Genomic DNA, 27,942 nt, shown 5'->3' on the forward strand with positions numbered 1-27,942 from the left:
TCACGCACGGAGCGGCGCCGCCACCCCGCGCACCCCCGGCACGGCTCCCCGGCCCCGCCCGGAGCTGAGGGAGGACCCGGCGCTCCCCGCCCGGCGCCACACGGGGGGAGCTTCTCCTCAGCGCGGGCAGGTGGGGCCGCCCCGCCGCCCGCCCGCCTCAGCGCCGCGGGGCCGCGCCTGCCTCAGCCCGCGGCGCTCCCGGCTCGGCCGCTGCCCCTCGCCGGCAGCCGCCAGCAGCAGCAACAGGTCCGTGCCCGCTCCTCCCTCCGCCTGCCGGGCGAACAAAGGGGCTGAGCGCGGCCCCGCGCCCGCCCGGCCCCTCCGCCAGCCCGGCCCTGCGCTTCAGCCATTTGCCTCGCCTGGCACGGCCGCGCCGCTCGCAGCCGCTCCCCGCTGCCGCTGCCGGGCGAGGCGCGGGGCCGCTGCCCGCGGGAGCTGCCCCGGGCGGCGCGGGGCTCCCGGCCGAGAGCTGAGCGGGGGGCAGCGGGACGGAGCGGGCCGGGGTCGCGGAGCCTCGGGGGAGGGCTGGTGCCCGCATCTGCCGATATTGCCGGTAAGGACCGCGACGTGGAGCCGCGGGAGCCGCGCGTGTGTGAGAGGGGCTGCTGGAGCACTGTCAGGTTTAATCGTGTTTCTTTTCTCTTCCCTCTGGCCCCCTTAATCCACCTTCTCTGGGCAGCGGGGAGGCTGGGCATATCTCCATATGCCTTCTCCTTATGTCGCAGGGGAGCCAACCCTGATGCCTACGTATTTTATTATTATTTTTTTTATCCTGCTGACCTGTTAAATATCTTAATGACTCTGTAACGTTTAGGGATGTGTAACAGCAGGAGATTGCTTTCCGCTATAAATTCTTCATGGCGTGCTACCTCATCCTACCAGAAGCACACGCAAGCCCTGGGTGAGCATACGCGTGCAGGATTTGGCAGGGTGGAAGATGCTTCAAAAAAAAACTTAATCTGAATTTCAGTAGGTAGATCTTTATGTCTGGTGATTTAAACCAACAAAAAGCAGACTTCTGAACCCAAACTTACACATAGCACAGAAAATGATAGTATTAAATCCTATAGCAAACTTTTTTCACCCATCAGGAAAAAATAAAACACTCTAGAAATAATAATATTTTGTAAAGCTTGTCCACAGCAATTAAACCAAATAATAGAAAACTGGAGCAAAAAGCTAGGGAAAAAAGTAGGGCAATAAAAAATAGAATAGCAATAAAATAGAACAATCTTTCTGTATGATCTGAGAAGCAAAAAGGCTTCTCTGTTTTCCAGGGAGTTAACCATCTGTCTCCCAAAAAGGAATTAAGTGAAATATTCATGGAAAATAAAAATTAAATTGTCAGTAGTATTGACAAAGCAATATTTCCTCCCTCGTTTAACTGTTTGGCCCATTCTACTTGTTCTGGGGTCTCTTCCCAGGGCCCATCACACTGCATTTATTCACTCTTTAATTAGGACATCCAGTGCATGCCAGTGGGATGCTCTGGTCATCCACTGCTAATGGCACTGTCTGATGAGAACCTGCCAAGAGCCAACGACTGGTCCCATGCCTGCCCCAGCTCCTCTGTGCTCTGCAGGACTCGCTCCTGGCAGTGGAAGTCAGTGGTGCAACTTAGAAGCTGGAGTTTGCAGGACTGCACCTTGATAATGTCAAAAGGCTGAAATCTGTAGTAGCTTCCTTTCTTTTACAAATGCTGTGTTTGCATCGCTTTTCAATATAACAAATAGTCCAAAGAGATGCACAGACTTGAAATGTCAATAAATATCAGAGCACCATTATTTGGCAGGAACATTTAATTAAAGTCATTAACTGGCTTTACTATAGTAAAGCAGGATTATAGTATTTAGGGCTGGCCTAGGTTACCATAGAGATGACAATGTGGTGAGATGACTGCATCCAGATCCTACTTACCAGGGGTTTCAGCATCCTGTAGTATCCTGTTGCAAGAGGATATTAGGGGCAGCTGACTGCTAAAGAAGGGTGTAATAAAACATGAAAGGAAATCCTGCAATTTCTTTCAAGGTAGAATTAAACTTTTTTTTTTTTTAATACTATTTTTCCTTGGTGGGATCCTTTGTGGATTCTGCAGGGATTTTTCTGTTTATCCCTACTGACACTGTACAGCATTGCAGTTGGGAGTCTATTTCTTGCCTCTGAACAGAAGCAGAGAAGTCATTTTATGCCACTTCACATCCTTGAAAATACCCATTTAAAAAAATGAGCCCATTTTCATTGTATTAAATCTCATTAGCCTTCTCAGGACATGACATTTTTACTCTTGGTGTTTTATTTTTCAGTGAAATTGTCATCATCTATTGTTTCAGCTTCATGTTTGGTTTCAGTGTTGTTTTGTCAGTGAGCAGGCATGATTAGTTCCTTTCATTGAAGAAGAATTACCTTATAGCAGTTCAGGATTTGACAGCCAGTTTAACCTCATGTGTGACTGAGCTCTTACTGAGCAGGAAGGGACCCTGCTCTTTCCCTAGCCTGGGCTGTACATTCCTGCCCAATTCCCTGGGCCAGAACTCCTCACCATGTGGCAACACAGTAAATGCACAGAGATTTTTCCTTCCTCCTGCACTTAATTAAGCAAGCACTCAGTTGACACTGCAGATGTTGGCATTACAAGTGGGGCTAGTCCTGTGAACAGTGTTTAAATCTGTCTGTAACTCTCTGCAGGATCAGGACCAATTGATTGGTAATGCTGCACCCTTTCCTTCATCCTAAAATGCTCCTTGGATGCTAACTGGCAGTTTTGGCTTCGGAAGCATTACAAGACTGGGTCAGTATTGTATATGTTTGATTGAGTGTTAATGCAAAAAAGAGCTGGTTGGGTATTTTTTTTTCTGCACTATACATTTGGTATTTCCCAGTTTATCTCATCAGCGAGGATAGCAGGATTCATGATTGGTTAAGTCAGTTTGTTTAATGCAAAACAAGCACGAAGAAAAATCCAGTGGTTCTACAGATTTTGTACCGTGTGTCAGGGAGAGAAGAAAGATGTGTCACATAAATGCTTTTCAGGTGTGATTTTCACAAGCTGCCATTGCTGTGCCTCTGGCTGAAACTGGTTGACAGCCTTTTTTAACTCACTTGGAAACATGCCAGAAACCACAATCTTTCTATACAAGTCAGCACATGTTGGTCAAGCAGCTTCCATGCTGTTACGTTGTCTGTCACAACATGATTTGCATTAATTGAAGTTATTTTACATTTATGCATTCATAGATTAGCACAAGCTCTTAGTTGTTTTTCTGGACACTTACTCCTCCAGGAATACTTAAGGAGCTAGGTAAGTTTTGTATCTCAGCTTTGGATCTCTAACTGCTGGCAGGGTCCTGGACTTGTGAATAATTTCAAACTATCAACCTGTCAGAGTTTCACAATAGTTCTGTCTTTTTCTTCTTGAAAGCAGTTCTGTTTTTTTCTCTTTCCCCCTTTCTTGTAAGTAGATTGAAAAAACAGGCCCTTAGCTCTGGAAATGACCTATTATTTCTGCAACCCATATTTTAGGTGTTAGACAGTAAGAACTAAAAGCCAACCCTTTGCTGTGGGAGTGGCATGTGAAACTAATGTTCTGATTCTGTCAAAGACAAATCCGTTCTTGGGAGAGTTTTTCTCTTATCCTGTAGCTTTCTTTCATCTTTCCTTTTACTGCAACTCACTGCATTGCATTAGTTAAAAAAAAAAAAAAAAGCTACCGTTTGTATTTGTCTGTACAGTTGTGGTGGATTAACCCTGGCTGGATGCCACATGCCTCCTAAAGCTGCTCTATTACTCCTCAGCTGGACAGGAGAGAGAAAATTTAGGTGTAAGTCTCGTGGGTCAAGATAAGCACAGTGAGCTATCACTCACCAGCTACTGTTACAAGCAAAACTAAGTTGACTTAGGGAAATCAGAGTAGGATAATGAGAAATAAATCCAGATCTTAAAAACATCTTCCCACCATACTTCTATTTTTCCGGGGCTTAACTATACACTTGAATTCTTAACCTTTTCCCCACCCCTTGTGGTACAGGAAGAGAGAGACTGGGCATTGTGGGGGTTCATCACATTGTCTCTGCTGCTTCTTCTTCCTCACAGTCTTCTCCTGCTCCTGGAAGGGGTCTCTCCCACAGGAGAAGGTTCTCCATAAAATTCTCCAGCATAAGTTCTTCCCATGGGCTGCTGTTCTTCACAAACTGCTTCAGCATGAGTCCCTGCCATTTGGTACAGTCCTTCAGGAACAGACTGCTCCAGCATGGGCCCTCCGTGGGGTCAAAAGTTCTGCCAGCAAATCTGCTCCAGTGTGAGCTTCCCACAGGGTCATGGCATCCACAGCATCCACCTGTTCCCATGTGGGATCCTCCACCAGCTGCAGGTGGATCTCTTCCTGGATCTTATTAACCTCCGTGGGCTGTAGGGGCAGAGCTGCCTCACCATGGGCTGCAGGGGAATCTCAGCTCCAGTGCATGGTGCACCTCCTCCCTCTCCTTCTGCACTGACCTTGGAGCCTGCAGATCTGTTTCTTTCACATATTTTCAGTCCTGTCTTCTCTGGCTGCAGTCTGCTCCTGCACAGTAACTTTTTCCTCTTCTTAACTCTATCATCCCAGAGGTGCTGCCACCATCACTGATGGGCTCTGCCTTGGCCAGTGGAGGGTCTGTCCTAGAGCTGGCTAGCACTGGCTCTGTCAGACATGGGGGAGCTTTTGGCACCTTCTCACAGAAGCCACCTCTGCAGCCCTCCCATTGCCAAAACCTTGCCATGTAAACCCAGTACAGCAGTGTAAGAAATCCAGATGCTCATGAAGTTAATGGGAATTTTCCTTGACTGGAGTGGGGTTGGGATTTAAGGTGATGGCAGACTCTGGCTTTATCAGAATTGTCTGTGAAACTTAAGTGGCAGTTTCTTGTTGCAGGCTACTATCACAAGCCTAATTCTCTTCAAAGCCATGGAAGTGAACAGTACACAAACATACTTCTTTGACAGCAATTGATAATTGAGTTTTGAAGTTTGGTTTCCACAATAGATGCACAAACAGCAAACGTAAATGTTATTTGAGTGTACTGTAGTGAGAGCTTTGGAGTTTGTCAGTGCCATGTGCCCCAAGAAGTTTTAAATTTTGATCTTAGGAAAACAAGGGTAAAGACTGTTCATGTGCATTCATGTGATAAAACTCACTGATGCTGCTTCTTGTTCAGAATAAGGTCTATACCACTCATTCTCTGTGAATGACCTTTGAGACAGGCAAGAGAGTTGGAAGAATCTTTTAGTCCAATATCTGGACAGTATTTCTGCCAAGACATTTTGCAGCCTTACGGGAAATAAATACTTGGATTTTACCCCCAAAATCAGGCAGCTTTTCACATGACAGTGGCTGAAAAGCCTCAGTATCTGCTTTGAGATGTTGCTGATGTGTATCTAAAATCTTTCTAGTCAGAAGCAACCAAAGTTTAGACTTCTAACTGAAAACATCAAAATCTCTAAATGGTCAGAACCACAAACTAGGATCCCTGAATCTAAGCTTTTTCTCACAGCTCCCAAATCATAACCATAAAACCAAACATCTCTCTATGTTCAGCATTCTGATGTAAAAGTCTTACTTCTTATTCTGGCTCCTGGCTGTACACCTCTGTCCAAATGGCAAACTAATAAATGCAAGGATAGCACTGTGACTGTTGAACATGCTGTATATTTAACTGCATGCATTAGCAACCCTTTATTCTGTAGCACTTGAAAATTATAAGTTTGAGTCATGGATTAGTCAGACATACTACAGTCTTCTACTCTTGTGTCAAAAAGTCCAAAAGCAGATGGGACAGTCCTGTGTTCATAATCACCCTGCGTGGTTGTATTGCCACTCTGCATGTCTCTTCAGAAGGAGCAAGGATCATTTTGGGGAAGGCGAATTCCAAAGTGAAAAGCAGTATGTACATTTCTTCAAGGTATTCAGAATGATCTATTTGACAGCTGCTTTTCCATCAAGGCCATCGGCCAAAACAGAGAAACTGAATAGATGTGAGGTGAACGATCTGAGCAGAACAACGTTTTGACCTAATTCATCCAGAAGTTACTGGCTTGATACAAGAATAAAATTCTTTGGCCTGTTCTTGCAGAAATTAGATTAGATAACCAGGCAATCTTTACTGTCCCTTTAATTTAAATACCTGTTTGCCTTGTTCAATGGAAAAAACATTATAGTGGGAGATACTGAATTACCTGCTCTAAATTCTTGTTGCAGAAGTAGAGCTTAGTCAGAGAAATTAGTGCCAGAAAGCGTTTGCCTGAAAACTCAGGCTCAGCATATGAAGTTCACATTATAGTAAAAATGCTATGCATCCCAGGCAGAAAGTGTCAGCCCATGAAAATAAGAGTATTTTAATAGAAACCTGTTTTATTTCTGTCTCAGAATGGTCAGCAAGTGTTAGCTTCTACTAATTTAAACAGCATGCATTACATTCAACTTTCTCTTCTTTCCCTGTTTAGTTCAAATGATTACATAAAGTCATTTCATACTTTGTTAAGCCCTCAGTTGCGTCATTGCTGCTAAAAGCATTCCAATTGTTTGGTGAAATCTGGGCTGACAGCCTACAGGTACTCTTGATAGTAAAGGCTTGCTGAAAAAGTACCTATGACTGCAGCATGTGTTTCTGCTTTGAGATCAGCACAAGTGGTTTCCAATCCTAGCACAAGTCAGAATGGCTTAGATCTCAGAGCAATATAGCTGAGCCCTGACCCACTAAAGGCTATGGGAAGAAATACAGAAACTTCCTTTTTGGCAGGGAGCAGAACTCAGGATTCTTCTTCTTCCTCACTCTCAAAAACATTTTTTATTGTTTCTCTGAAAAGTAATAACGGCTTTAGTCTGAAGGAGAGTAAGCCTTCTTTCATAAACTTGATGGTTTGGGCACTTGGTTGATATTTGGGGGTTTCAGTCTTGTCAGGCAAAGGAAGGGATAGTGACAAGTTTCCCGTGGGGCTTGGTCAGAGCTCTAATTATTGTACAGAAAGTAGCAGAAAAAGTCAGTACTGCTATCTTTTAAAGTAATTTAGGTATATTTTGTAGAGTATTCTGGGCTGAGGCACCCAAAGCAAGAAATAAAGTCCCCTGATTCTTAGCACATGCTAAGCACTTCATCACCATGGTCTTTGGTATTTTTCTACTGACTAGCCCTTGATAGCTCTCATGAGCTGATCTTTGAGGATCCAAATCAGTTGGCATCTAATTGTACCCACCCATGCATAAGTGTGCAGAGCCTGTGTGTATGTTCCAGATTCCATTCCAGGAGCTGGTTACAGGCAGATCAGCAATGCTGTGCAGCTCAGACACACAGCATCGGTCTCTCTTGCAAGAGAACTGGGAGGTGCATCCCACCCACAGATTAATTCTGTGTGGGAATTTGGCCCTATGTCTCTCCACCTTGGCCTGATTTTAATGAAATAAAATAAAAGAAGTAAAACTCCTGTGAGTAATCTAGTAGGTCACAGTTATAGGACCAACAGCAAAGTGTACCAGCAGCATTTCTGCCATGGCAAGCTGATTCCTTTCCTTCTTTCAGATTAAGGTTGTCATGCTGGAGGCTTTGCTCTGCTATCTGATCTGGCTGTTTTAGCTCTTACATCTTTGCTACATTGCCAGCTGCCAGATAAACCTGCCCTCAAAGTCAGCCTTTGTCATGTTTAGCACTGTGGCGGGTCTCTCTGTATTTGAATCCAGTCCAAAGTCTGTGTAGAGACAATGTCTGCAGGAACCTGGAATTTTCTTGAAATCAAACTGCCTGTAATATAATTTTTAGTTGCAGCTAGAATGACTGTAAACCTTAAGTTTGAAGAAGTATCTGGGCAAAGAAACCATATAGGAGTTCCAAAAATGAGAAGGGTGCCATTCATTTTGTATCTAAAGGACTTCTGCCGTTCTTAGCATCACTTACTTAGTTTGTCAATAAACCAGTGAAACTCTTCAGTATCTAAAAGTAGGACTTTTTTTCTTTTAAGTACCAGATCTAGAGATTGTCTAGGGAAAAAAGCATTTTCATGATTGTCTATTCTTTTACTTTCTTTTCCTAGGTGTAAGTCTCAGGAAAATGGGACTGTTTGCTTCCCTTTGAAGTCTGTTGTTTCCTCTCACGTTCAGTCTTTCTCAAGCACAATGGTGACATATTTTGGCAGATTTATGGTGCTTTGGGTTCTTCAGTCTCTACGTCCTTTCTATAATGATATAAAAGCAAAATCCAGTTTTATCTTAGAGCAGGAATTTAATTTCCTCCAAAAGTTGCCCCATCTTCTGTATTAAATGCAATACAGAGCAGGTGTGTTGGCAGAGTGCAGTACATTTATGGAGATCAAGTGCTATTCTGGAATGCGGAACCAAGGCTGACTCTACTTCCATTTTCAAAAATCTGTCTAAACAAATTTGCTTGTTTGCTTGACTTGGCTTCTCAGTGGATATTCTCCTCCTTCTTTGTTAGTACCAACATTGCCACAGTGTTTGTAGAGACTTTGAATATGTTTGCAATTTGTTGACAATACAGTTTAATACTGAAAAGCATTTCTGCAGTCAACATTACCACATTACAGTACATTACACACTAATGCTTAAATGAGGCTTTTAATCATCACAAGCTGATGCTTTGCTTCAAGTCAGTGCTCCCGGTGTATGGCAATTTCCAGAATTTAAGGTCAGAAAGGATTTCTAGATCAACTAGTCTGCTCCTGTCTAGTTTTATTTACCCTTGCTTCCCAGATGCCTTCCAGCAAGGCACATATTCAAGATCCCTTTCATCACGTTAGAATAAGGATCTTCCTATGTCACATGAAATGTCCATGAAGATCAGCATCCTGCCTTCTACATGAACCATAATCCAGTATTGACAGAAGTGTGTGGCAGGATAAAAATGTGTATTTCTCCATGGGATACTTCTTTGTCTTTGAATATTTATTCCCTGACAGTTTTCTCACTCAGGATCTTTCTAAGCTGAATGCACTTTTGGGTTTCATTCTGTAGATTTCCTTGAGCCCATCCTTCCCTCTCCCCATCAATTATGGTAAACTTTAATTAACCACAATATGCTCTAACAGTCTTTTTTTCCCCCTCAGCAGCATAAACCTTTTGTTTTGTTTGCACTTACACTTGGTTTGCTTAGGGTTTCTTCACCAGCCTAAGAAAGCCTTCAGCATGCAGAATTTTCATGTGCCTACACTTGTGCGCAGTCAAGTCACAGAGCAAACATACCAAGCCCTGAAGAAGTGTCAGCACTGCCTTTCTCAGGCTGACTAAGGCTTGCTGTACTAGTTCTCCAGGCTACTAGCACAAACCACCTCTTCTCCAAATCCATGTGGATGTTAGAGGGTTTCTAAGCTAGGTATCACCTTTTTGCATGGGAGCTGGTGTGCATTTTGGAGACAGAGTAAGCCTTTGTCTGGTTTCAAAGTGCTGTTCTGAGTCTCTCACTAAAGTGGTTTTTTTTATGTCTCTGAAATAATTTGGTATCTTTGTCTTCACAGATTTTTAAATGCTACTTCCAAAATGTAAGCCTTGAGTGTACATGCTTCCATCCATTCAACCACCATGTTCCATTGCAAACATACTAATGCTGTAGAGGAAAGGTAATGTTTTCCTTGTGGGTACTCTGTATTTCCCTACACACATTCAAGGACTGCATTTATCCTTTCATCTGTAGCACCATGCTGGTATGTTTGGTACTGCTGTCAACTTAATGTAGCTGTCCCTAGAAGTGATGGAAGCAACCTAACTTCAGTTTATCACAGACATGACCACATGCTCTCATATTTAGAAGTGTAGCTGTGAGCTGAGCCCATGTGTAGAATTAGCAGCAATTCTGCATAAAAAGTGTTGTTACATTTAGTATGGTGTTGTCATGCCATACTTATCTCTTGACCTGTAGTGCATTAGTGATAAAGACACCACATCAGCCCTGGAGTTTTTCCCAAAGGTATTGTAATCACTCAAACTTCAGAGTGTTTTTTTTTTTTTTTTGTCAAGACTTTCTTTACTCTGAGGGATATTGGAGAGAACTTGCACTTAATCTTTTCTTTTGTAGGACTGTTATTTCCTTTTTGTTGTGAGAACTCCTGAGAGGCACTACTCCTCCCTAACTATTTCTGAAGAATCTAAACTGGAAGGAACTCAGAAAGATAGTTTCCTTTTTAGAGAATGTCTGTCTCTATGGATATCACTGTTAGGAAACCTTTTCTCTGGTCATGATGACTGTTTAGATCTTCTATATTTTTGGTTTAGATTTGTTAGCTGTAGTATTGATTTAATCAAGCTTTTGATAATATTTTTATTATGACTTATTTCCTCTCTCTCTTCCTCCCTGCCCAAACGCACACAGCCTTTTCTCCCTCTGAGTTTCTGATGAGGAACTGCTGTCCACATGGTTTTTGTGTGGTCTGTAGTCAAAAGCTGCAATTCTTAAATGTTTTTTTTTTTTTTTTTGTGGTTGTATGAAAATATTGTAGTTATGAGATAAAGACCAATTCATACCTCTATTACATGTTGTCAAAAAATTAGAGCACATTGAGAGGTCAAAATTTGCATCCACACATGAGTGTGAAGGCAATACTATAAAAGCCATATATCCAGCAGTCAGGGCAAGGCACTAGGATTGTAACATACCTAACTTTAAAAAAGGGAGAGAAAAAAATTATTCTTTATGCTGTTTTTCTTGAGGTGGCACACTGAAAGACAATTGTACTCTTTTCTTACAAATAGGAGGTTAATCAAGTGGTTAAGATTTAGAGTTTAAATCTGTAATGAGATCCAACAGTACAGGACCTTTCAGAGAAATGGCATCTTCATGCTCCAGATATTTTCCCCATCTGCAAAGAGAACATTTTTTCCTCCAAATTTCACAGATCTACTCAGTGACCAGGAGTGTTGCAGACTATTTTTATAAGTATGCAAACCACTCTACGCTTGACACTGCCTAGATTTCACCCTGGCCAGTTCTACTTTCAAGTCATTGTTTAGTTTTTAAAATAAATATACGGGATGTTATTTCTCTTTTGATGATCCTACCTCTTTAGACAGTACACAGAGCCTTAATCATCTCAATCAGATTACACCCCTATCCCAAGGGACTTCTCTACTGAAGTAAAAATTTGGCAGTTCAAGTTTTTATAAAAGCATTTTTTCTGGACTAAGGTGGAGCAGAATGGTATTCTGTCATTTCTGAACTGGTAAGTTTGTTGGAGAGGATAGCCTGTTTATGTAAATTAGAGTTGCTTATGGTAGGGAAAGCACTGCTTTTATTTACCATGAGACTGAGTCAGAGCTGTTTCCATTTGTGAACTGGAGAGAAGTAACCCAGTTCCTCCCACATGCACATATTCCCCGGAGAAAATGGGTCTTGCTGGAGGAGGTGGTTTGGATCAAAGGCTATTGGCACTGCACAAGAAAAACGAGGAGAGAACAATTCAATACAAGCATTTAATTGGATTTTATCAGAAGGACTGCCAAATGAATGCAATGCCAAGAAACTTTACCTGCAGCTCTTTATTACAGTTTCTCTGTCAGAAAAACTGTGCCTTCTTATCTGTGCTGTTACTTGAGCAGTGTCTCACAGCATTTGAGGTTGGGGCCACACATTCAGGGTATTGTGTGTCATTGCCAAGTCTGTAAATACAGTTCATGTTTGTTGGCAGCTCCTCTGTCCATTAACATTACATCATCCCTAGACCAAACCCATGATAATGAAAACATTTTCAGACCAAGTAATTCAGCTTCTGACTTAAAAGTCCCCATTATAAAAGGTGACCTCAGTCCATAGGTACCATGTAGCAATCTCAAGAGATTGCTTCCTTTTCCAATACCTATCCTGTTTGTGAGTTTTGAAAAAATGTTAAAACTAAGTTTATTTTAAGCCAAATGAGATCGTCGGGTGGTCAAATTCTTCTGAATTATCACAGCTATCAAGTATCTTCTGCAGTTCTGTACTTCTTGGATATTCTGTGTTGCCAGAACAGCAGTACAACTCTTTGATCACTGTAGGTAAGAAAGAATGGAGGAGGAGTTCAGTATTGTATTTCCATCAGGCCCTTTCAGCATCTTCCTGTTTCATACTAAATCCATGACCTTTTAACACAGATCAGTTGTGTTGCTCAATAGTGGCAAGGTTCCACTGCTTCTCTGAATTGTTTTTTCAGCTTCATCTTTGTATAATTCTTGTATTTTGTTTTCAACTAGACAGAGGTGCTGGGATTGCTGTCATGGTCATTGTTGTCATGGTCACTGCTATCATTGGCAAAATCCTCCAAACCCTCTTTCAGCTTTTCTAAGTCTTGAGCTTCCCCATATTGTTCCTTGTTGCCTTAATTGTACGTGGTACTTTAAGTCCTTCTCATGCTCAGCATAAAATTCAGCATATTCTTGGTAATTACCTTTGGATATGCTAGAGGATAATTTTCTTCATAATTCTGCTGCTTCCCATTAGCAAGCAATGCCATCAGTCCTTCCTTATCCTTGCAATTCCTCAGGGGAATTGTAGTGAGTTAACACAGACATTTGTTAGAAGCTTCTTTCTCAATAACATTTCAAATGTGTTGAATCAAACTTCTAAACCAAGCAGATATTTGAATATGGGAAAAGGTATCATTACTGTGCTTGAGGAGAATCTCACCCTTTTTTTTCTTTTCCCATTAGCTGAGAAAGTTGAAAAGATAAGTTTTTCCGGTTATTGTTTTAACTTCTTTGAATATTCTAAATGGTGATTTTCCTTTGGGATATAATACAAGAAATACATTTCACTGAAGAGAGATACTACTGTGTTACACTGAGCTCATGAGCATTCTGTGCCCCTTCCCCGGGACCCTGTGACTCTGATCAAGATAACCCCAGACCCTCCTTCCTGCCCCTACAGGGTTGGCAGAGAGCCAGAGGAGCCCACCCTGTCCAAAACCTATATAGACCCCTGACATTTCCTGTTCGTTCTCATTTGCCCCGCTCTCCCCTAGGACATCACAGAATAAAGAGAGCTGAACCAACTTATTCCGGGGTAAGAGCCTCTTTTGGAAATCTTTGCCATCTCCTGATATTCCTCCCCTCAAAGCCTTGGATCTCTGGGCTAGCCTGATTATTCAGGGGGCTGTGTGAGGCGGGGAATGCCACTACTGGTATTAGAGTTACTGGTTTTGACTTTTCACATTTAATCACCCATACTTCTAATTTTTGATAGCATTTTCTTTCATTCTTCCTTTATAGTTTGACTTGCAAAATCAAGCCATGACCAATAGCTTGAAACTGTGTGAAGCTACTCAATCCTTCTTGTAGGTACCTAAGTAGAAGTGGTGTTAGAAGTGGGGTGTGTCAGGAATGGCCAGAGTATTCTTAGTTGCAGTAGTTGCTCTGTGTACTGTTAAGACTTGATGAAAAACATAATCACATCAACAGGGATTCTGCCCAGTACATCTTCTATAGACACACTGAGTGTGCACAGATCACTGCAGATCTTTTTGTCTAGTTAAGACTGTACTGAGAAAACTCAGTAAAGCTTGACCTCTACAGCATTTGGGTTTGGACAGCAGGAAGTCTGCCACTAAAGCTAGCCAACGTTCATACAGCCAGAGAAAGTTCCTAAGTCCCAGGTTTTTAGACACTCAGATGAGGAATACAAACTTGGTGAAATCTACTAATTCTAATAAGTTTTAAAATGCTGTTGTTGTGGTCTGAAAGTCTCCAATACCCAAAAATGAAGCCTTAGCATTGATTCAGTCTAACTTAATGTGATCAGATGTAGTAGAAAGCCCTTTACTGAGCAAGTACACAAAATAAATCGCCATGCGGGAAGACTGATATTACCATTTAAGTAAAGTTTGCATTGCAAGTGTGGGCTTCTAGATTTCCTGTCTGTGCCAGGGATTTTCAGACGATGTCATTTACCAATCATGCTTTCAGTAAAAAAAAAAAAAAAAAAATTAAAAAGTTAAATCTCCCTAATGCTAATTTAACAGGGTAAATGAATCATGTCTGTTAAAAGGAAGCCACAATCCATATTTTACATAGAAATGAGTGTTCCTTGAGGACTGTGAAAAAACTGACAAAGGGGATTTTAATGGAAATTAATAACCTCCTTAAAATAGAATCAGGACTGCAGATACTTATTAAATTATGTTAAGTACATTCAGACAATTTTTATGCATCACTCATCAAAACTTAAACCAAGTTTTGATGCTTGGTTCCAAGTCTGGGAAATTCATAAACAAACATGAGGCAAAGAAATGGCACTTCATTAAATTCTAAAAACTATATTTGTGAAATGAAGGCACAGCTGGGTGGTGATTGTGATGACAGGGACTACCCTACTTACAGCTGTGTTCTCCCTGTATCCTGCCTTTTCCCACAAGATACTTCATGTTCTAATTATCTATTGTGATTTTTTTCCTTGCTTCTACTTTTTATTAACAGAATCTTTGAATAAAGACACGAAGCAGTCTTTATGAAGTCTGATTAACACCTTGCTAATGCTTTACAGCTACATATGCTGCTACACAAATGTGAGATTGCTCTTGTCCCAAGCACAGAAAAAGTACTTTGATGTGTTTTGTAAACACATAGGATTGTTAGCATACTTACAGTGTCTTTAAGATATTCTAGATACATTATTAAAGGAGACATAACTAACGCTCCCAAACTTCTAACTAAACAGAGAATCTATCGATTTTAAAAATAATAATCTTTTTCTCTTAAACAGGGGGATTGCATATGAGGAACACTGATGTGAAGAGAACTTCCTGAAGGTCATGCAAAGTCAAATTTGGCTAGGGGGGAATCGCCTTCCAGAATAGACTGCAGCCTCAGCCTTCCACTGAAACAGTTGCACAAGGTGAATACATTTTGACAGAACTCGTAAGTATCTGCCGTTAGAGGAGATTTTTGCTCATCACCCGGTGCAGTGTAGAGGGGACCAGTTATCTTGAGAAGGATTGCAGTGCCTGCAGATTGCTTAAAATTTCTGCAGAGAAACGGGAAAACCAGAATTGCTTTTCAGGCTGTTGAGGTGCTCATCGGGGCGATCCCCCGTCCCACCAAAAGAGCTCAGGTTTTCAGGGGCTCAGCTAGCGCAGTTAGCCGCGGGAGGCGGCCGAGCCGCAGGGTGGATCCCCCAGGGAAAGGAGAAGCTGCGGTTTAGCCCCGGAAGCCAGAGACGGTCCCGCCTGCGAGAGCGGCGGCCCCGAATCCTAATCCAGGGGGGCGGGGGGGAAAGAGGCCGCGGGGCAGCGGAGGAGGGCGCAGATGCTGAGCGCTGTTGGTCCGTCCCGCAGGTGATGGCCGCGCCGCGGCGGCCGGCAGCGCTCCGCACGGACCAGGCGCGGCGCCGGCGCAGGTAGCGCGGCTCCATGGAGGGCAGCGGCGCGGCCCCGGAGGAGGAGGAGAGCGGGGCTGCGAACGGCGCTCCCCCCGCGCCGCCGCCGCCCACGCCGGCCACCCCCTGCGGCTTCAGCTCCTCCCTCTGCTTCAGCGCCGCCGCTGCCGAGCCGCAGCCGCCCGCGGCCGGCGGCCGAGTGGTGCAGAGCCAGTGGGAGATCAACAACGCCGTCCGCCAGCCGGAGGAGGAGGATGACGAGGTGGTGGGACCACGGGACCGACCGGCGGAGGAGCCCGACCTAGTGATCGAGGTGTCGGGCCGCCGTATTCGGGCGCACAAGTCTGTGCTGGCGGCCAAGAGTGACTACTTTCGTGCCCGCGCCTCTCGGGACGTCCTGCGGGTGAAGGGGGTGAGCTACGGGGCGCTGCGGCTGCTCATCGACTACGTGTACACGGCCCGCATGGGCGAGGTGCGGCACGACAACCTGGCCGAGGTGGTGAGCGGTGCCCGCGTCCTGCAGATGCCCTGCGCCCTGCACTGTGCGGCCGAGGCCATGCGCGCCCAGCTCTGCCTCGGCAACTGCTACCAGCTCCTCTGCCTGGCCAAGAAGCAGCGGCTGGCGGAGCTGCGGGAGGCTGCCTATCGCTTCATGAGCGACCATTACCTGGAGGTGCTGCGGGAGCCCAGCGTTTACGGCCGGCTCAGTGGCGCTGAGCGGGACCTCATCCTGCAGCAGCGCATGGATGCCGGCCGGCCCTGCTTGCTGGTGGCCGAGGTCAGCGACGCCTTCGAGCGGCCGGGTGGTGGCAGCCGGCCACAGAGCCGCGAGAGCAGTCGGCCACAGAGTCCCTCCTCCGTGGTGTCGCTGGAGGAGAGTGGCTCCCTCATTCACTACTACCAGGAGAGCAGCGGTGAGTGGAGGGTGCTGACGCGCCTGCCCGAGGAGGCCAATGCCAAGGGCTGTGCCATGTGTGTCCTCCACAACTACCTCTTCCTTGCGGGGGGCATTGTGACGGGGCCGCTGGGCAGTGAGCCCAGGGCCCGCCTTTCTGACAAGGTCTTCTGCTACAACCCCCTGACTGACACCTGGAGCCAGGTGCGGCCGCTGGCTCAGCCCCGCTCGCAGCTCAAGCTGCTGGCCCTGGATGGTTACCTCTATGCTGTGGGGGGTGAGTGCCTCTTCACTGTGGAAAGGTATGACCCGCGGGCCGACCGCTGGAGCCCTGTGGCACCTCTGCCCAAGGGTGCCTTTGCTGTGGCTCACGAGGCCACCACTTGCAACGGGGAGATCTATGTGTCAGGAGGCTCCCTCTTCTACCGCCTGCTCAAATATGACCCCAAGCGTGACGAGTGGCAGGAGTGCCCTTACAACAGCAGCCGCCGACGGTCTGCTGATATGGTGGCCTTCAAGAGCTTCATCTACCGCTTTGATGTGAGCAGTGGCCGTGGTGGGGAGCAGGGCCCAGGCGGCGGGACGAGCGGTGGCGTTGAAGTTTTCCGGTACAACACAGTGGCCAAGTGCTGGAGCCAGTGCGCCAGCCTGCGGCCCAGCGGTGGCCCCATCCAGCCCTTCCGCTGTGCCCCCTTGGGCAACACCATCTACTGCGTCAACCGGACCGGCACCCTTCGATTCAGCCTAGCCCAGGACGGTGAGGTGGAAGCAGATGGTGGGCTCAAGGGCACCTTTGATGGGGAGCTTCTTAAAGCTCCCTTGGATGCCAAGGGTGTCCTCCTACCCTTCGTGCTCACCCTGCCTGAGAGGGTGGACAAAACAGGGGACCAGGAGGGCTCCCTCCCACTGTGAGGTGGCTAGCCTGGCTCTGGCTTCCTGAGAGGGGAGTTGCATTGCAGATCCACAAACTGCCATCTACAGAGGAGACCCTCTCTGTTTTGTCTGCAGAGAAAAGGGACTTCTGCTTTCCTCCTCTCTGCTCTCAAGATGTTGAGCTGGTTTTAACTCAGTTGTAACTCTTCTCATGTTTGCTGGGCTTTGTGTGAAAAGCCAAGCACACAAAAGTAAAAGCTGCTATAAAGGATAATCTCTAGATTATGTTTGTGCCAATCCCCAATCTGAGAAAAACATTTTTAAACCTGGATTTCCAAAAGATTCTTGACAACAGTGTCATAATGGGATGCTGGTGTTGGTTGTGTGTTTACACATAGTTGCAATCTGGGCTGGAGACTTTTCTGTCATTTGTGATGTTTTTCCCCTCTGGAATGATACTGAGCGATAAACATTGCTAGCAACATAGTTTAGCTGTATTTGTTTTCATGTTAAACCAACTATTTCCTGTGTTTAAAAAGTATAGGAAGAACATCTCCATCACAGCCTTTCATTTCTGGTGCAATAGATGCTTTAAGGAAGCTGTGGCACTGTGTTAGTCCCAGGAATTTCAACCACAGATGATTTAACAGATACCAAATTTAATGTTTTAAGTAACACAAATGTGAGCCACATGTTTTACTTGGAATGCAAAGAAAAAGAAAAAAAAAAGTCAAGTTACCTTTCTAAAATGTGGCATTTTATGCTAGGTATGAAATGTTGATATGTTCTTTAATTGAAAAGGGCAATGGTTTCTCTATGAAAAGATACTCTTTTATTACTTTTCTTGATCAGAGATTTTGAATTAAAAATGAACTGAAGCTCTTCAGATTGCAACCAATTGACATGACCATGTATGGCACTAGAGCTGGGGAAGAAGTTTGTACTTCATATGCTCTTTAATTAACTGCAGGTCAAGGAAGGTTAACCTAAACCAACCTGTGGCAAAAGGCCTTTCCCTCTTATTTTCAAGACCATCAATAGGGGACATGGAAAATAGGAATGTGCTACACATATTGATTATATTGTGCACTAGCATGATGTTACTTCTCCGTCTTTTGATTGAGAGACTGCTTTATTTATTTTGAACTAATGATTGCTGTAATCAATAAGTCTTTGTTAATTGCAGTACGTGCTGTTGGCGTACGCTGTCATTGTGATTCTAAACTGCCCAAGAGTGCTGTTTGTGGGGCAGCGTCCAAATGAGTCAAAACCATACAAAAAAAACTTCCTGCCTGTGGAAAGTTGGAGCACACTTTTTGTCACGTTACTCAGAACTGGAAAACCTGAAATGTCTACACAGACAGACTATATTGAAAAGGGCACATGCATTTATTTTATATATTTTATTTTTTAAAAAAAATCAGTAGGCAAGGCAAATGTTTTAGCTTTATGGTAAATCACTGAGAAACCTTTTCTGAAAAAATAACCTGTGTTTCTGCTGGTACATTGCTGTATATTCAGCATGGAACTCGCATGGACTGTGGAAGAGAATTCTTTATACTCAAAGTTCTAGTATAGATTCATATTTTAGAAAGACATAGGGACCTTGCATCAAAAAAGCAGATCTTTTTATGTTTTATTAAGATGTTTTTGTTAAACAGGACTTTAGCATTCTTACACATAATTGTTAGTTCCAAAGGAAGGCAGCAGGCTCTGTCCTATGAGACACCATCTGTACAAAACAGAATAGTGAACTTAATAGATGCTTCTTTTCTTCTCTTTATTTGGGTGGTTTTTTCTCTTCTCATTGTTTTTGTGCAGGGTTTTAATGCAGCTGATCTGGTTAGTCAATCTGTAGAAAACAGTGGTCCAGTCCTAGAAGTTCTTAGCCAAGTGAGCCTGTTCCCTAGTGAGCTAATTAAAGCATCAGCCAGGCAGGAGCTGTAGGCCTGCGGATTGTGACATTTATCTTAGCCTCAGTACAGGCTGGTGCAGTGGAATTTAACATCCTTCACAGAGTATTTGATTTAATTCTCAGATGAGAATCCTTGGAAATATTGACTCTAGATTAAATTACAGCACTGTAGCTTGAGCAGGAAAGAAAAATTACATGTTTGCTTTCCGCATAATTTTTATGTTAACTGTAGAAAGTATTTCAAGCTGTGTAATGCAAGGCTTAGGTGCATACTTAAACTAGAGATGTAAGTGCTAGGCCAGATTTTGAAATAGTAGCATCACCAGGAACACAAGGAAATGTCTGTTTTATCTTGCAATACAAGGCAATTTCATAGTTCAAAGACTTATGTAGTATAGTTCTTATGCTACAGTGTAGTGAGGTATCGAACCATGTTTTGCATTCCTATTAATTAAGCATTTTCATTCTGCTAGTGCCATGAAAATGCTTCTAAATGTGTTTTGGGAAGTTTCCATGGTTTAAGATGTGACAATAATCCACAAACTTTTGGAATAGAATGAACCATATCCTTTCTTCCAATACTTATTGCTGTACACTATGAAGAAATACATTTCTACAGTAATAAGCGTTCGAAAAACCTGCAGTGGTTTGTGTTTTTGCTAGCTCCTATTTTTTAAAAAAGTTGAATCAAGTGCTTACCTGCTTTCACTGTTTATACAGTGTTAGTGGGGAGAGTCTGGGCTTCATTAGTAGCTGTCTATCAAACCTGTTTCCTTTGCACACTGCGTAGTCGTAGCCTGATGATTAACAACAGAGGCATGTTTCTAGCCAGATTTCCTACTCTGTGGCCTCTGTTTCCTCCCTGGAAGGCCTGAGGCATGTTGCTGTGAATTGTTTTCTCCCCCAGTTCTATCTTCACAAAGAAACCCCTTCCCTGCCCCAAAACTTGGGTACTAGAACCATAATTTAGGTAGTCTTCAGGCATTTAAAGACTGTCATTTCAGAACCCTACAGTTTTACTTAAACCTACCAACAACTATGTCTTTGACATGGGGACCTGCTGAGCAGTTCCCCTCCACCCATTTGGAGCTGCTCAGAGCAGTTCCACATCTACCTACCAAATGGGATATCCAGAAACCACTGATGTAATAGGGTTTATTTTAGGTACAAACCAAAAGGCCAGGCCACCCTCAAGTTGTGTTTGCATGTGTTTTGCTTTTAAAACAGCCATTTTCTCTAGAGTAGCCTGAAGTGAACCATATTTGCATAGAACATGGAGACCTGTGTGTTCTTTCTTAGCTTGCAAGCATTCAGTCCACGTCTCCCACCCTCTGCTTGTCAATGGGCTAAAGGAACTACTGGGACTAGTCCAGGCAGTCATGAAGGTAGTCATCCTCACTGGCTGATCTGAGACTAGCTAGAGAGACACAGTCTGTCTGCCCTGCTGTCTTTCTTCCCCGTGAATCTTATAGTCCTCCCATTTTAAGGGGACACACAGGAGATAGTTGCCCTAATTTTTCAGGTAGTAATTTTTCCTCCCTAGACTATTCCTGTTTTCAAGGTCATCTGCTAGAGAATTTAGGTTTCCTATAAGAATTTGAATTCCAGTAAGCTGAGTAAGGACTGAACTGGGGCCTTGCAGTTGGTGTGTGTGTGTGTGCGTGTGTTCTCAGATCTCGATGGCTGTTTGAGAGTACATTGGGACCAGCACCTCTGGCTCTTCCTCAGGAAGCTTCATGCAAATCCTCCGAAAGCTTACACACATAGGCTCCTGTACATTGAGTTCTGAACAGATTGAAGGCCCCACCTATCTATTCAACATAGGTTTAGTACAAGCTGCTACAATCAGTCATGTTTTCTTTGGAAAGCTTTTGCAAATAGGCTCTGTGTTTTGGGTTACCAGTCTTAGATGAGCTCGTCCATGCACTGTACTGGGCATCCAAACATACTGGGCAGCCAACAGGTAATTTGGGTTCTTCTCAGGGGTGCCACTTTTGTAAGGAGGCATTGCTGTACCTAATAATGAAATGCCAAAAGCCTTCATTGAACCTCAAACTAAATCCCAATTTAAATAAAGAAATGCTATTAACAAATGAAACTTTACTGTTTCTATCTGCTAACTTGTTCTGTAAACTAGAAATCTTAAATGCAGCAAAAGCATGTGTACAGATTCTGTTTACACTTGAAACTAAGTCAAAAAAGTAATTGGCAAAAGAATAATCCCATTTGATCAAAACTGGCACTGTTAAGCAACATGGGGAGGATGTTAGTCATACCCTAGTAATGGCTAAAAATGTGCAGTTGCTGATGTAAATTATATCCACAGAAAGTTTCTTTGTAAATAAATACCTGGTTAAATTTAAAATGATAAAAGAATAAATTGCTCACATGAAAGCCATACCTCTCCTGTGCTGTTTGATCGGCTCTCAGAGTGCTGTATCCCAGTAACCACTATTCATGAGTGGCTATTGCTTTTCCTGATTTACATCATGTATTCCACTGACTGCTCCATAAATCTGTTAACTTTCATTATCACAAAGCTTAACAGTGGTGCTGGTGCTCAGTGTCTGGACTGATACGTATGTTTTCTGCTGGAATGAATCCAGATCTAGACAGAATCCTATCTTTGGGCTTTTTGTTTTTTTCCAGTAGCATTGCTCCTGAGAAATTTAAGAAAACACAAGAAGAGTAAACAGTAGTACTGTTGAGCAGTTGTAGTAAAAAAACATGGTATTAATTTTTCTTTTTTCTGCTGTTACTTTGCAAACTGGATTTGCACTGGTTTAGCAGAACAGCCCTGTTTGGCTATTTCCAATAGTATAAGTCTGAGTAGTATTGTAGCAGAGTATGTTTTTACCTCTTTCCTGCCTCAGCTCCTACTCTGAGATAATGTAGTGCAAGTTTGTAATAGTTCCATGCATTTACTACATTGCTGGAACTATTCTGACTCTATATTACTGCTACTAAAAGCAGAGACTGACACGCAAGCTCAGTGAAATTGTGTGCTCAGAGTATGTGATGACACACTTTTCATTTGGTTTGGCCTACTGAATGTTGAGAGCTGCTGGAATGAACCCACTGGTATTAGGAATCAGCAGGAGTGCTGGTTTTGACTAAAATCAAGTTAATTTTCTTCACAGTAGCTGGTATGGGGCTGTATTTTGGATTTGTGCTGAAAACAGTGATGATAATAGAGATGCTTTCATTGTTGCTAAGCAATGCTCACACACAGCCCAAGCCTTTTCTGCTCCTCACCCCACCCCACCAGCGAGGAGGCTGGTGGTGCACAAGGGCTTTGGAGGGGACACATCTGGGACAGCTGACCCCAACTGACCACAGGGATATTGCAGACCATTTGTTGTCATACTCAGCATATAAAGTTGGGGAAAAAAAAGAAGGAAGGGAGGACATTTGGAGTGATGGAGTTTGTCTTCCTAAGTCCTATGTGTGTTGGAGCACTGCATCCCTGGGGATGGCTGATCACCTACCTGCCCATGAGAAGCAGTGTATAAATTCCTTGTTCTGCTTTGTTTGCAGGTGCTGCTTTTGCTTTGGTTATTAAACTGTCTTTATTTCAACCCATGAGTTTTCTCGCTTTCCCCCTTCTGATTCTCTTCCCCCAAATCACTGGGAGGAGTGAGTGTGGGGTGTGGAGTGTGGGCTGTGGGGGGCTGAGCTGCTGGCTGGGGTTAAACTGCAACAGCATGCTTTTTTGGAGACTAACTTTCATGAATTACTCAAAGGAAAGAAATGGGAGTGAGGGATAGGACAGAAGAGATTAATTCAGAGTCAAAAGTACCTACTGTATATCCAATTGAAACAAATAGCAGGGAAGGGAATCACAGTTGGTACTTGAGACAGTGATGACTATAGGGCCAGTTTTTTTTCAACTTTCTTGAACAGGTTAGGTTTTTACCAATTATATTGCTACTTATTACCATTTTACACCTGCAATGCTTCTCAAATCACCACGGTGTTTAAGCTACCTTTTGCAGGAGTCTCTTGCTTTGTTTTCAAGTTGTAGTGGATAAACCCTTGACAAATCTGAAATCATGAAATAACAGTGTCGATGCTGCCACTTTCAACAGATTAATGCAAATTCTTTAGGCGCTGTTCACAGTTCAGGTGAATTATATGTGTAACTGATGTATTAATAGTTTCATTTTTGAAGCATATATAGGCAAAGCTTTTTATGTACTCCCAATTTATGTTGCAATGAAATAAATACTTTAAAAAAGCTTATGCTCCCCATTAGGGATTTCTGGGTAATTGTTGTTTTTTCTTTGTTATCCATCCAATCAGTAAGTGGTATTATATTTTTTTCTTATAAAGCAAAGACAAAATTATGCAAATTATCAGACAGGTAAATATTTAGGAAATGTTTCTAAGGCTAAGCAAAAAAAGGAATATTTTCATTTTACAGTGCCCTGGGTGCTTGGAACTTAAAATATTTTGCAGTGAAAGCATTTTCCTAAATGCAGATTAGCATATACTCCACTTAACTTTTATTTCCTTTTTTTTTGTTGTTGTTGTTGTTAGTATGTTAAAGTGCATTATTCATTTATTGAAGTTACATGTAGGTTTTTCCAGGATACTCTCCTGTATTATGTCCCACATGTCAGATTTTTGTCTGGTGTATATTTACAGCAGCATAAGTAAAAGCAGAATCAAATACAATTTAAATTCCCTACTTTGTCTCCTTCTTATTTTCTCATCAGATACTTTGCTTGACATGAGGTCATATGACTTGTTTGAAAACTTCAGTATTCGTAGACTACATGGGATTGGACTTGCTGAAATTTCTCTTATTTCCTTACCTTTTGCAATATGCAGGCTTTCTTACATTTTCTTAAGAAGGGCTAAATTCTGCTGCTGATTAAACCAGGGTAAATCTGGAATAGCTCAACCAAACAGCTTAGATTACCTTTTTTTTTTTTTTTCCATTCAGCCCCAGAGTTTTGAGTCTGTTATAAAATCATTGGGGACTTCCTTTGGAAAAGAAAAATAAAAGCTCTGATTGAATAAGACTCAAGCAGTAAGTCATTTGAATGTGTTTTGGGGTTTTTTTTCTTCACAAGAATATAAATTTTTAGCTCTTAATTTTTCTCTGTGTTGTGAACTACACATTGGGAAGTTTCATGGCAATGAAGTTTATCTCAAGCCTATACTCCTGCTTGATTCGCTGAACATTTTGCACCTACATCTCTCAGGATGCTTAGGCTCCAGGCTCAAGCTTCAGGTGTAGTCTGATAAATTATGTGACTTGGTCCAATAACTTGTGCCATGGTTGATTTTCCAGTTCTGAAGTGGTAAACCGAACAATTGTAGCACAAAAGATTTGGGTTTCAAAGACCTCTCAATCTGGGAATACAAAATCCCCTGTTGTTACCTATTTCCAGGTATAATGCATCTCTTGTGTCTGTATATTCAAAATTCACAATAATTTTTCATATAAAAACATCTGCAAGCAGATGGGTTGGCCTGTATTCCCCTGAAGGCAGAGAAGTCTTGCTGGAAAGACAAATCTTCAGTTGCTAGACTGTGCAAACAGGGAAGTCACGTATAGCTGTGAACTCCCATGTCATACTGAGTAATTATCAAGTGAACAACATGTCATCAAACATGAGTTTACAGCCTATGGACAGATGTACCTATCATGGCTGGGGACAAAGGAAGCTCGAGTAGGTGTTTGTGCTGGGACTATGCCTAGAAATAAACCCCATTCCTGTTTCAGGATTGCATTGTCAAGGCAGCTGTCAAGAGAAGAAAGAAGTCCTGGGCTAAATAACAGCATGTGGCCAAAAGAAGGCTGGGAAGCAATAAATGTGGCAGTACCTGCAGGCTGCTTCTTAGAGTGAATGTGAAGAGGATCCCATAAATCCCAACTGGAGCAGCTGCTGGTGAGCAAGCTAAGGCAGAGGGAGAGGAGCATGACTGTGCCTGGCAGCAGTGACACCTGCCTGGCAGGTCACTGGCAGTGAGCAGTGACCAGAAGGAGCTAAATGAGCATCCTCTGAATGACAGCTGTCCTGATGCAGGGTCCTTGGGAAGGAGAGAGAAAATGATACGTGCCTGGCTGTCCTGTGCCATGTCCTTCATTGCTGTGCTCCCTGTGCTGGCAGTGCCAGTTCTCAAATTCCCTGCTGAGCAGCTTATATATGGAGAGTCTTGCAGGTGATGACTTTTTATCCTCCTTTTATTTTTAAATTTCCTTTTTTGCCTTTTTTTTCTTTTGTTATGCAGTCTTCTCTTTTTTTACCTTTCTCATTATCATTTTTTCCCCTTTAGAGGTTGTACATATTTGTCTCTCTACTCAAACATTTCAATATGTGACACAGGGAGTCTGTGAATTTGGAAATTTGGAAATATTACCTATTGCAAATCACTGAAACTCCTTTCCTCAGGAAGCAAACTTTCCTTCCACAGCCTGATATTTTTTCCCTTAATATAGCCCTAAATTTTTAGATGAAGTGTGGAAGACTTAATGCATCTGTTTTTTGGCAAAATGGAACCATGAGCAGTTCACTTCCTAAGGAAATAGAGAAAGTTGTGAGCAATTAAATTAGTCATAATGCAGACTTAAGGCAAGAGTTCGACACCTTTTGTTAAGCTGACCTGAGCTTTAAGTCACCTCAGAACTGCAGCTACAGGAAAAAGGAACTGCAGGATTAAAGTATCGACCAGCTAGGAGGTCTTTGAGGAATAAAGTAAGAGCACAAACCGTGGCAGAATAAAGTTTGTTCCCGCATCATTTAGATACCATTATCTCAGTGATCAGGGACTAATTTACTGACAACTTGTTAGCATTACTGATGAAGGTGGTTCTTTTTTCCTGTGTCATCACAATCCCCATCTCCATGTCTCGTCCAATTCTGTTCCCTGACCCCACTGATTTGCAGTTCGTTGCACATGTGAAAAATCATTGCAGAGTTTGACAGTAGAAGATTTGTAGGATTTTTTTTCTATTCTGTACAGGATCTATCATCCTCAATGATGGATCATTTGTCTCTCCTATATTTTTCTAGTTAAAGAAAAATGTAGAATGTTAGAACTAGAGAAATAAAACCTGAGATTAAACATAACTTTAGTGAATGCAGCTAAGGCAAATAAAGTTTTTCCATCATTGCCAGTCTCTTTTTAGATCATAATTAAGTCCTAGATAGGCAGAGAGTCATCTTAAAAATACATTTTAAACTATTAGAAAAATGCAAAATCATGCAGGTCCATGAGAGAGTTCCTGGGTTTGGAGCAGCATGGTGTGAGAAATTCCATGGGCTAATTAAAAGAAGATTAACCTCTTTGCTTTACATTCCTACTGAAGTTCTCTGCTCCTGTGTATCTGCTGAAAGCAAATGGTGATTCTGACTGTGTGATTCAGTAACACACCTTGGAGGTGCAGTACTCTATCACCCTATTCTAAAACAAATGGTGTATTTCAAAATACTTCCTGAAAGAAAAATTGAAACACCCTAATTAATTAGCCCCCTTCATATTTCCTTCTTAAGTGCTTCTTCAAGTAATCCAGTGTTATTTAAATGTAGATTCTGACTGTGTCCAAATCTGGTTTGCCATTGACAGAGTTGGAGTATACAGCTATGATGGTAGTGCATATGGAATGTTTGACAAGCCTGGTCAATGCTGGCTCTTACTCAGCTGGCTGACACACTAATGGGAAGGAGCCCAGCCTGTCATTTAACTCATCATACCTGCTGTCATTCCTACACCAGACTTTATGAGCAGGTTGTTGGTGTGTAGGTGTGTGTGCCACAGTACCTGTCACTACATATGCCTATAACATGTTTTTATCCCAGGCTAACTAGGGCCATTGTGCCTCCAGACAAGAAGAGGAAGTTTCTGCTCACCTCATACTCTCTTGTAAGCAACAACTGGTAGGCCATGGGGAGCAGAATTTGTTCCTGCTCGCACTGCCTTCCTGACCAGACTGCTGGGCTCAGTGCCTGCAGAAGGGAGCAAAACTGTATATTCCCTGAGCAAAGGTGTATATTCCCTCTCGCAAAAACAAGAGAGGCACAGCGGCTCAGATGTTAATCCTTTGTAGGTCTCTGGGGAGAGCACACTTCCAGTCTTCCTCTTACTCAAATTACAAGATTGCCCTTCATTCCCAAGAGCCAAGAAAAAAGCTCAGCTTATATGTAGTACAAAAGAACTTGTAAAAGTTATTTTTGAAGGGGCAGTAAAAAAATCAGGATTTGCAGTGGCTATCCTTGATGCTGCTACTGTATTTGAAACAGCTGGAGTGTAGGTCTCCTCATCAGACCCAAGGCTCTCTCTGCACAGTTTAAATGTGAAGGGATTCAGGCAATAGGTTCACTTTCTTTGAACTCTCCCAGCTCTCTGGGAGCACTAAAAAAGGCAAAGGAGCCAGCTGAGTGACTGCAGCACTTCATCTGCCTCAGTGCTGCACAGGGATTCTGCACTGCTGTGCTGTGGCGGATGGCAGCAGGTGGGAAGAGAACATGGGAGCAAAAAGGGGCTTGAGTGAAGCATTCTTAGCGAGAAGAAATCACAGGTGCAGATTACCAAGGAAAACAGTTCCCTGTTAATGTTGACTCATATGCTTGCACATAGTTGAATAAAGACAGATAATTCTATGGACAATGAATGATTAGTTCCTGCTGCTCTTGCATTAGGAAGTAGAGACATCAAGAAGACCTAGTTTTTCTGCCGTAAAATTCCATGTATTACTGGGGAAACGCTGTTAAAGCTTCAGTTCTCTCCAAAGAGAAAAGTGGGGGTGGGGAGGGAGAGAAAGGTAATTCAACCCATTAGGGATTGGAAATAAGTTTGTGTTTTTTTCATCAGTAAAGGACTTTGGGAGTATTGACTAATACTGTGAAATGCATTTTACTGTTTCAACTTTTTACTCCATGTGAACAGAATATTTTCTTCCTGTGAACCTGACCAGAATAAAAAGGAGTGAAACTGTT

At 42.9% G+C, this 27,942-nt stretch overlaps 1 protein-coding gene across 2 annotated transcripts; it reads left to right on the top strand.

Annotated features, from left to right (window-relative positions):
* On the top strand, window positions 1-27,942 carry KBTBD11 (kelch repeat and BTB domain containing 11). 2 transcript variants are annotated; one of them, XM_030267318.4, is made up of 4 exons: window positions 1-553; window positions 2,686-2,788; window positions 14,700-14,831; window positions 15,271-27,942. In XM_030267318.4, the coding sequence occupies exon 4, from the start codon at window positions 15,346-15,348 to the stop codon at window positions 17,116-17,118; it is 1,773 nt and encodes a 590-aa protein (XP_030123178.2). In that variant the 5' UTR covers window positions 1-553; window positions 2,686-2,788; window positions 14,700-14,831; window positions 15,271-15,345; the 3' UTR covers window positions 17,119-27,942. The 2 variants fall into 2 exon arrangements, with proteins under 2 accessions (XP_030123178.2, XP_030123180.2); XM_030267320.4 differs by lacking the exon at window positions 2,686-2,788.

This window comes from Taeniopygia guttata, chromosome 3, assembly GCF_048771995.1.
Source record: "Taeniopygia guttata chromosome 3, bTaeGut7.mat, whole genome shotgun sequence".
Taxonomy (NCBI): domain Eukaryota; kingdom Metazoa; phylum Chordata; class Aves; order Passeriformes; family Estrildidae; genus Taeniopygia; species Taeniopygia guttata.

Excerpts from the sequence above, each read along its gene's own strand:
- KBTBD11 (XM_030267318.4), top strand. The coding sequence starts at position 15,346 with ATGGAGGGCAGCGGCGCGGCCCCGGAGGAGGAGGAGAGCGGGGCTGCG.